Genomic DNA, 11,894 nt, shown 5'->3' with positions numbered 1-11,894 from the left:
TATAAAGGATATAACTAATAAATTCATATACATATATATATTTGATCGATTACAACTATGTATATTAATAAATATACAAATGATATAGGTTCGTGAATCCAAGGTCAATCCTGCATTGTTCAATATCGTCATATGTATTTTTACTACCAAATACATTATAGTGAGTTTCATTACTCCCTTTTTAAATGCTTTTGCAATATATATTTTTGGGACTGAGAATACATGCGCTGCTTTTATAACTGTTTTACGAAATAGACACAAGTAATTGAAACTACATTCTATGGTTGAATTGTTATACCGGATATCGCCCTTGTTGAACTTGATAGCCTAAGAATTGGTGTTTATTATAATTGCCACCAATTGACGCGAATCCTAAAGATAGATCTATGGGCTTTGACACGCCCTAGTCAGAGAATTTGAACTGCTTTAGTACTTCGATATTTATATATGGGGATATTCTAGATGCATTTTGTTAACGTCGGTTACCAGGTGTTCAATACATATGAATGAATTTTAAACACTTGCGAGTGTATGATTATTGAATGAAATCTTGTGGTCTATTAAAATGATGGAAAAGATTGTTTATGATAAACTAATGAACTCACCAACCTTTTGGTTGACACTTGAAAGCATGTTTATTCTCAGGTATGAAAGAAATCTTCCGCTGTGCATTTGCTCATTTTAAAGATGTTACTTGGAGTCATTCATGACATATTTCAAAAGACGTTGCATTCGAGTCGTTGAGTTCATCAAGATTATTATTAAGTCAATTATAGTTGGACATATTATGAAATGGTATGCATGTCGTCAACTTTCGGTGTAATGAAAGTTTGTCTTTTAAAAACGAATGCAATGTTTGTAAAATGTATCATATAGAGGTCAAGTACCTCGCGATGTAACCAAATGTAATGTATTCGTCCAGATGGACTAGGACGGGTCATTAAAGCTCATACCTAAATAGTTACAAACAAACTAAAAATTATTTATAACCGAACCTGAAACTTTTTACAATCGAACCACAACACAAACTAAAGAAAAAAAACTTATCAAAGCGTTTCTTCATGTGCATATGGTGGAAGTGGGCGTCAATTTCTATTCAAATCCTTCTCCATTTTTATACTTGTGTCTATACATAATTACACTAGTAGGTTTTATGGCCGTGCAAATGCACGGCCCATGTAATACATATGACGTTTCCATCATTTGAGATTAATATATAATATATATTGCAATTGCAATTGCAATTGATCATATACTCCGTATTACATTTACATTTACATTTGACATAATTAATAAAAATAAATAAATCAGAAGTTGACTTTTTAATGGTCATCGTTTTGATGTCGTTTTCTTCCTATAAGGAGCAAAAACAATATGCAAAAACAATAACCAGATGAATCTCAAACTTCTCCACAAGCAGCATCAAATATATCGAGGAGTGAACTAGACTACTTTGTTTCTTCATGGTACATGTTCGATGTTGATTTATGAAAAATGATTTGAAACACCTTTTACCATCTCAATGAAAACATACAATAATATTGGGGATTAAGCAGCCATAGAGCAGCTACTGCGGGTTTTTTAGGGTCATGTGCGACTCGGTTCAAGATACCACCTTCCATTACTACACGATTGACCATGGTTCAAGTCTCCATTACTCCCAAAAAGATGGACCCAATAAAAGATATTGACACCGAACTGCCGAAGTTATTTTGTCAATTCTCCTATGTACCTTATTTCTTTTGGAAGGAGGCTCTAGTGCATTTTTCATTACCTTGGGAATTTCCGTTATCCTCTGTAGTCTCTTAACAACAAACGTCACAATTTTGTAATATCAAATCGACCTTCACTAATTTTCACTTGTTATACAGTCATCTTTAATATAACTGCCAAGTAACTATGCCATAAATGTTACTCCAGAAGGCTACTATTTCTTTCTTTTTGTTTTATACAGTAGATCAATGCCTAAGTATTTGTAAGTTTCAAGAACAATAGCAAAATGGTATATTATGGAAGTTATCTATATGACTTATTGACTTGTTTAACCATATTATTTAACGTTGAGCATACTAAACATGTTACACAACTACACATAAAGATTCAACAGTTAAGCATACTAAACATGGAACGCAACTACATCATTAATACAATTGAATTTCACTTATAATTAATTATTAAAGTCAACTAGTGTAAAGATTCAACAGTTTACCTGTCGTCGACGTCTCCAATCTTCAACACCTTCCCTAGCCATTGTTACCCAAATCACCAACTGTAAAGGAAAAAGAATACTGGACACTCTAAATGGAGCTAATGGACTAAATTAGACACAAGCCACATCAAGAAAATATATATTCCCAACACCCCTAAATTGCTGAAACAAAGACTTATAAACGGAAACTCCAAATGAAATTGAAAGCTTTTATTAGTGATAAAAAAGAAACATACAAACCTAAAACAACATCAATTTAAAAGCTTACCAAAATAAGCGACTCGGATGAACCTGAAAGAAGCATAAACACCATATAAACAATTTTAAATATGGGAGTCATGAAAATCAATAGATAAAAGCTTTAAAAAAGCAAAATAGAAATAACCTGCGACCTTAAGCTCTATGAGAAAGCTTGACAGTAGGAATCAACAAAAGTCAAGGATTAACATCAATTTTGTAAAGTTGAACAGTTACTTTGATTATACGTAATAACAATGATTTATACAGGTTACTTAACACGTAATATCGTCACAATTGTATTTATCAACCCCAGAAAAGATGAGAAGGGAAATGAAACATGTAATTATTAATTGAATAGAATTAGCTATAAATTTTTTGTGTGTTTGACGGAGAACGTATGAAGATTTGGGAGGATGAACACATAATATAATATCAATTCATTATACATAAAATTAATCAGAAGCTTATCAAATAGTAAATCAATAACCTCAAAATAAATAATAATACGTACTAATAAACGAAACGCAGTTAATTGTAAATCAGATAGAGAGATATAAATCAATAACAGTTTAAACAATAAACAAGCCCTAATAAATGAACCCTAAAATTTCGTTAACAGCTTACGATGAAGGATATGAATATGTTATGTGACCACGTGCAACACACGTGATGACAGGTCACATGGAAATCACGTGATGCTGCTTAACTGAATTTGTTCAATCCAACGCTCCTTGCCGCCAAAGTTTGTTCAGCTGCACTGATTAAATAGCTAGAATTGAGTTGTAATAGTCAGTTGTTCAGTTATCATTTCCTTTCTAATTCTCTGTAGAATCCTGTATTCCATTTTGGCAAGAATTAATAATAATCGAGTTCATTGCTCCGTTTCTTCTTGAGCTATAGTTCGTTTGTTTTGCAAGTTCGATCTCGATTATTCAATCTAAATCAGACAATAACAGTGGTATCAGAGCTCTTTCCAGGGCGATTGATTCAGAAATTCATCTTCATCGGAAAAAATGGTGGCATCTACACGCTCAGTGGTGGCCGGCGACGACAATATGCCGGATTACATGAAAACGGCGATGGTGCAGATCAACCAGGCCATATCAACGATCAATGGTCGAATAGATCACATGTTGATACAACATCAATGGTTTACAGATGAAATCACGAAATTAAAAGGCGGCGAAGGTTCCAGCTACCGGAATGGTTCATCACAATTGATGAGGTTCACAAAAGTTGAATTTCCACGGTTTGACGGCTCTGATGTGAAAGATTGGTTGTATAGATGCAAACAATTCTTTGAGATCGACAATTTGGATGATGAGGAAAAGATCAGAATAGTATCGATTCACTTGTATAAGAAAGCCCTAACCTGTCACCAACAATTCATGAAGCTTAATGGTCCGGTTGAATGGGTGGTATATGAACAAGCGATCTTGAAGAGATTCGGCACTACAATTGAAGATCCAATGGCGGAACTCAAGAATCTGAGGCAAACCGGTTCAATTGATAGTTATTATGAAGAATTTGAGGCATTGCTAAACAAGGTGGAACTAAGTGTTACGCAAGCTATAAATTTGTTCCTTGGAGGCCTTCAAAAGGAGATTGAACTAACCGTTTGAATGTTCAAACCGAAGACGTTAGAGGAAGCATATGGATTGTCTAAGCTACAAGAAGATACGATTGCTATCACCAAAAAGAGGTATAATTCGATACTCCCTACTCCTAAAGGTAGCTCCTATGTACAGAATGCTAAAAGTCCATTTTATAGCCCACTGACCTCTACTAAAACGTTGGTGAATCCCTCACAATTGACATTGACCTCAACACCACATAATAGTGAAACCAATAATGGTGGTCAGGTCACTAGAAAAAGATTTTCTCAAAAAAAGTATGAGGAAAAAAGGGCTATTTTTTTTTGTTTTTATTGTGATGAGCGTTATACTCCGGGTCACAAGTGTAGTGGGCAAATATTTAGCATTGAAGTGGTCGGCTATGGGGATGAAATTGATGATGACAGGGGTGATCAAATTGAGCAAGAAAGCTGTGATGAACAGGCACCTTTTTTTAGTGAAGTGTCACCTTGTATGCCCCAAATTTTGTTAAGTGCACTCACGGGCACTAACACTTACCAAACTATGAGAGTCACAGGAAGAATTAACTCACATCCCATGCATATTCTCTTGGATTTGGGAAGTACGCACAACTTCTTGGATTTAGTAATGGCGAAAAAGATATGTGACAACCCAGAAATTTCCGACCAAATTTAAACTTGATCTTTATATTATCCCGACACGATAAGCAAAGTTTGTTAAGTTGAATCTCAAGAAGTGTAAACTTTATTCATACATTCATTTAACCTCGACCAAATACCGACGATTCACGAACCATTATGTGAACGGATATGATTATATATGTATATGTGTATATGTTATAACTTGAAAACATTAACAAAGTATTAGATGAATAATACTTAACATGATCGTTTTTGTTTCAAAACATATTTAATATATTTATTGACGGAAATAAAAGATAATATCAAATGATTGAATTATCATATACATTGTGATTATGATTACGGGTTTCTTTTATGAGGTCCACTATGATTTAAGAAATCTATACTTTTTAAAGATATTCGGAATAATTGGTAAAGTGATCTTCATATGAGAACAATGTGTCAAATAACGAAAATTAGATAAAAGTTAGTGGAAGACTAGATTTCATAATAATCAATTGATTTAGTTACAAGTGTACGTAATTTTTTTTTTGATATAATGGAACTTGATTATTAAAATGTCATTGTTTAAATAACGTGAATTAGAATATTAATTGTTGTGTATATAAATAACTTGCAACGTGTATTTAAAACGTGTTTATAATTATTGAATATATATAATTTCAAATTAGCTAAGTAGATAGTAGTAACACTTGTTTATTTGATTCGATTGATTTTTAGATATGTTATTTAAAACGTTTGAGGAGTTGAAATAAACATTGGTGCATAAATGAATTATATTAAATTAAGTTTTAGAGCTTAAACGTTAGGTGATATAATAATATCTATTGTTTAAACGATTTTAATTTATATATATTAAACTTTGAAATATAATTAGTTTTTGAAAAACTAAATATTATATTAGTAAATAAATATTTCTAAAATATATAAGTTTATATTTGTAAATGAAAATATATTTATATTTTACGAAGTGATGAAATATAATATTAACTTGGTCATAAAATGTTTTGTATTTAAAATAATATTATTAAACATACTTTAATAAATAACGAGATTTTGATTTATAGAAGCAAATGACCACAACCCTCAAATATATAAGTTACATTTCTTATAATATAATTCATCATTAATTAAGTCTAATTTTTGATAAAGGTACACGTCGCGTAACGTAACGTGCTAGTTTTCTAAGCGTACGAAACTTCGTTTGAAAAACCGAAACCGGGACATTAGTCGAGTGACAACGTTCAAGACAATGGAACTAATTTTACACGTTAACTATATACGTAAATATAATATAATATTTATATAATTATATAAATTAAATATATTATATATAATAATATAAAACGAGTGTCGGTAGAAGTTTAAACGTGTTTATGAGCTGTCCAAGAGTGCCATGCGATCGCATGGCATATTTCCCTCTAACCCATGCGATCGCATGGGGAGGTATTATGGCAAAAGTCTATAAAACGCAACGAGCTCAGTTCATTCAACACACGCACATACATCACCTATATATTACTCCCTCTGTTCTTATTATTTATATTATTTATATTATTATTATTATTATTATTATTATTATTATTATTATTATTATTATTATTATTATTATTACTAAGATTAATATTATTATTTTTATTATTAGTAGTATTATTATTATTTATACATAAAATACTACGACCAAATCATGAGCGAATTATTTCAAGACGGGTTTTTTGAGCGGGATAGGCTAAGGAAATTATAGGTTATAGCTATGGAGGTTATGGGTAATGTTCGGGGGTATGCTCATGAGGTCAATCTAGTATTTATCATCTTCGTCGTGTTTATGTACGTGCCTGCAATATTGAATCTCAATATTGATACGTGAGCACTCGTAACTTAACTTTTATATATCAATAGTGTATCCCTGACTAGTGCTCGAGTATATATATGATCATGCATGCTTGTATGCTTAATTTCATCATTAGATAGTTTTGATGAATTATGAACTTGTTACATATGCTACTGAGATAAGGTATATGATATGCATGTCATTGGAAAGCTGACAAAAAATTAATAACTTTTCATTTAGAAAGCGTATGGTTTCGATGAACGGATTAAAAGATATAGTCAATTGAATTATCTATAATTTTAAGTATTATTTTTAAAATGATTATTATTATTACTATCGTTATCGTTATCGCTATCATTATCGATATCGTTATCGTTATCGTTATCATTATCGTCGTTATTATCGTCATTATTATTATTATTATTATTATTATTATTATTATTATTATTATTATTATTATTATTATTAAAATAAGTAATATTTTTATTAAAACTATCATTTTATTATTTTTATCATTATTATTATTAAAACTATCATTAATATTAAAACTATCATTTTTATTAAAATTATAATTTTAATAGAAATATCATTGTTATTATTAAATATCATTATTATTATTATTTTAGCATTATTATTAAAAATTATCATTTTGAATAGAATTATTATTTTTATAAAATATTATTATTATTATAGTTAATAATAAAAAATATCGTTATTATTAAAATTATCATGATTAGAATAATCATTTTATTATAATTAATGTCATCATTAGTAAATATAAATGTTATTATTATTATTAGTAGAATAATAACAGTTATTATTATTATTACAAAATAATACAACTTTTACTCATTATTATTATTATCAAAATTATTTTTATCGAATAAATATGAGATACAAAGATATTTTTACCGCATGTAACATAATTACATTAATAATAAATACCACTATATTTTTATGATATTAAGTGAACTTAATAAATTTTATTACTTGAGATATAAAAAATATATATATTTTTATCATATATAAATTTTAATATAAATTTTTTTAATAAATGACTTGTATTAATTACTCTAATATATTCTGATAAATATATGTAAAAACATATAACAACTATATTTAAATTATATAATAAACATGTATAGATTTTGGAAGTCATTTTGGATCAAACTGATTTTTGTTGACTTTTGCATATCGATCTCGAGCATTAGGATTGTGATATACTATGAGTTGACCTAAATTATTAGATAGATATTGACCATTATATAAATATATATATATATATACTTAATATACATTCGTGAATCCGACGCCAACCCTGCACTTGTTCAGTGCCGTCATATGCATAATTGCTACGAAATACAGTATTGTGAGTTTCATTACTCCCCTTTTATATATATTTTTGTGACTGAGAATACATGCGCTGCTTTTATAACTGTTTTACGAAATAGACACAAGTACTTGAAACTACATTCTATGGTTGAATTATTATACTGGATATCACCCTTTTAGCTTGGTAGCCTAAGAATTTGGGAACAGACCCCCAGATTGACGCGAATCCTGAAGATAGATCTATGGACTTTGACACGTCCCATCCGGGTTACGAATGCTTTAGTACTTCGATTTTATATACAGATGAATGTACCTGTATATTGGGGATATTCTAGATGCATTTGTTAATGTCGGTTACCAGGTATTCACCATATGAATGATTTTTAATTCGCAGGTTATGCGTACTATTTTGTACTCGGGTTACGTGTACAATTATATATATGAAATCTTGTGGTCTATTAAAATGATGGAAATGAATGTTTATGATAAACTAATGAACTCACCAACCTTTTGGTTGACACTTAAAAGCATGTTTATTCTCAGGTTTGAAAGAAATCTTCCGCTGTACATTTGCTCATTTAGAGATATTACTTGGAGTCATTCATGGCATATTTCAAAAGACGTTTCATTCAAGTCATTGAGTTCAATAAAGATTATTATTAAGAAGATAACAGATTAAGTCATTTATAGATTGGGACATATTATGAAATGGTATGCATGCCTGTCAATTTTTAATGTAATGAAAGGTTGTCTTTTAAAAACGAATGCAATGTTTGTAAAATTTATCATGTAGAGGTTAAATTGCCTCGTGATGTTACCATATGTTATTGTATTCGTCCTTATGGATTAGGACGGGTCGTTTCATGTGGTATCAGAGCTGGTTTAAGCTGTCTCACCGGCTTAATCATAGAGGGGGTTCTCACAATGTTACATGTGACGAAGCATTGGCTCTTACTCCTTGCGGTCCGAATATGGTGGACTTTGCCGAGAGGTAGGGCCGTAAAATCAGTGTCTGAGGTACGCTCAGTGGTCACCAGGTGGTTAGCTGGGAAGGCACTGAGTGGGATGAGTCCCCACATATCTCATGTGGTATCAGAGCGGTAGTCTTAGCGAACAAGGTCTTGCATTAGTGTGTCTAACTGATAGTTATTAAGATGCATTAGTGAGTCTGGACTTCGACCGTGTCTGCATATCAAAAGTTTTGCTTATCATTTTTGTCGAAAATTAACTTCTTATCATCTTAAGTCTAGACGCGTCTTACTGCATTCATTGCATAGATAGTGTATAGAAAAATTCATATCTTTACATATCTATTACAGTAAACACTGTCTGACGTCTTTTGAAAATTTCTCCGTAATTTATGGGATCTTGGTATTATATATACATATGTACAATATGTATTGAAGAATACCAAACTAAATCCTATAATCTATTACATATCAAAATTCATTTCCCTGATCATACGAGATGGATCCCTCGACTAGTTCAAGTTCATCGGATTCTGATATGGAGTTTCATTCAAGCTCCGAAAGCAGTGTGACCAGAATGGATAAACCAATTAGTCATCATCTATTCTGGATGAATTGGGGATGGGTTCGTAGCCTACTTAATCATTGGAGACAAGAAGAAGGCGATCCCTTCCATCCACCACATTGCCCTCTTGGCGAAGAACCTGAAGCACTTACCGGCGAACCTGTCCGAGACACCATTTTCTCTCTCATTTTCAGAGTGTCTCGTCACGACTACATATTATCTTAAATTCTAGATCTTATTCATCTGCTCGTTCGAACCGCCAATCATCCCGGTGTAATAGAAGAAGTCAACGAGCTTCGCGCTCGGGTTGTGGCTTTGGAGAATATGGTGCAAAGGTTACAAGCACCAGCAGCAGCACCGGCAGCAACATCACCATCACCACCACCAACAGCAACATCCGTACCCCACAATTTAACATCACAATTGGTACCTCGAGCATCAACGTCACACACACCTTAGATACCAAGGAGTACCAACAACAACAAACGGTGAAGTATTGATTCATAACTTCATCGAAAAAATATTCTACGGTGATTATGTAATCTCTAAAGTTTTAGAGATTATTTATTCAAATCGTAGTCGTAAACCAAGATGAATGGATGGATAGAAATGATACAAGGAAGAATAGAAACCCTGACAAGGATGGTGCACGAATTACAAGCTAGACTTATTTACCAGCAGCATCAACAGTACCGTCAGCATCACTAGCACCGCCAGTACCGCCAGCATCACCGTCAGTATTACCAACACCAGCAACACCTGTAACACTACAAGCTTCATCAATTACATAACCACCAACGATATCGATAACACAATCACCAATAGGTATATCGAAATAACGAATTATGAAGTATTAACTCATTTTCACTGAAGGATTTATATGTATATCTTATATATATAAATTCTTAAGCCATAATAAATCTTTCGCACTAAGCTATTATGTGTGAATCTTAACTACTCGGTTAATTCATGTTACTAATATGCTATGATGTACATCCTTTGTCAGCGACTTAATCGTCGTTAACTACAATCTCTGTTTCAATTCAATGAATTCCATATCATAATAAATCAAGTGTATTATTCAAGTATATGTTTGATTTTACACTTTCATCATCGATGTACTAGAAACTTTTCAGATAACATCATTCGTACCTTGCGAAGTTCACAAGAATTTCATGAACACCAACATCATGCATCAACAAATAATGAAGTATTGATTCATAATTTCAATTTCATTGAAGAAATACTCTGTAAAAGTTATGTAATTTTTAAAGTTTTAGGGATTATTCAAATTCTAGTTTCAATCGTAAATCAAATGAGTTTAATAATATTAACTCATTAAATCTATGTTACATCTGAAGAAAATATACACATATATATTTTCATAAATACTGTAATAAAATTCTTTTGTACAAAATATTAATTGTGAATTTTTTTTAACGGGTAGGTAATACCCGAGAGATATATAAATTCACAATTAATATGTTACATTCTTCGAATATGATTCCGCAATCATCAACTATACTCACTACTTTCACAACAATGTACATCCTTTCATAGAAATTAAAACAACGTTTCTCATCCAATATTGATTACATATTCTGATTTTGACAAATCAAAATCCAAGTCAAAATTTAACAGAAGACATCACTCTTAGATTCCTACATGTAGTGACCCGAACTTTTCCATGTTTATATATATTAAATAAAATTGATAATTTACATGATTAAATGTTTCCAACATGTTAAGCAATCAAACTTGTTAAGACTAGATTAATTGAAATAGGTTTCATGTAGACAATTGACCACCCAAGTTGACCGGCGATTAACAAACGTTAAAACTTGTAAAAACTATATCATGATATATATATATATATATATATATATATATATATATATATATATATATATATATATATATATATATATATATATATATATATATATATATATATATATATATATATATATATATATATAACATGATATTATGATAAGTAAGTATCTCAATAGGTATATTAACAATGAGTTATATACATAAAAATGAGACTACTAAGTTAAGAAACTCGAAACGATATATATAACGATTATTGTTATAACAACATTTTACTAAATACATATGGATCATATTAAGATATTGTTACACTACATTTAACATGATAAAATGATAATTATATATATCATTAAGTATGTTAACAATGAACTACATATGTAAAACAAAACTACTAACTTAAAGATTTTCGAAACGAGGCATATATGTAACGATTATCGTTGTAACGACATTTTAATGTATATATATATATATCATATTAAGATATATTCATACATCATAATATCATGATAAGGTGATAATTTAACATCTCATTAGATATAATAAACAATGGGTTAACAACAATAAATGAGATCGTTAACTTAAAGGTTTCAAAACAACACTTACATGTAACAACTAACGATGACTTAACGACTCCGTTAAAATGTATATACATGTAGTGTTTTAATATATATTCATACACT

The 11,894-nt window shown here is 30.6% G+C and overlaps 1 protein-coding gene across 1 annotated transcript; it reads left to right on the top strand.

Moving 5' to 3' along the window:
• The first annotated feature begins 3,462 nt into the window (after window positions 1–3,462).
• On the top strand, window positions 3,463–4,071 carry LOC139842820 (uncharacterized). Its single transcript, XM_071832927.1, has one exon. The coding sequence runs from the start codon at window positions 3,463–3,465 to the stop codon at window positions 4,069–4,071; it is 609 nt and encodes a 202-aa protein (XP_071689028.1).
• The last annotated feature ends 7,823 nt before the right edge of the window (window positions 4,072–11,894 follow it).

The sequence above is a fragment of the Rutidosis leptorrhynchoides genome, chromosome 1 (assembly GCF_046630445.1).
Source record: "Rutidosis leptorrhynchoides isolate AG116_Rl617_1_P2 chromosome 1, CSIRO_AGI_Rlap_v1, whole genome shotgun sequence".
In the NCBI taxonomy this organism is placed as follows: Eukaryota; Viridiplantae; Streptophyta; class Magnoliopsida; order Asterales; family Asteraceae; genus Rutidosis; species Rutidosis leptorrhynchoides.
The sequence above is the reverse complement of the archived record's forward strand: the minus strand, read 5'-3'. Positions and strand labels throughout refer to the sequence as shown.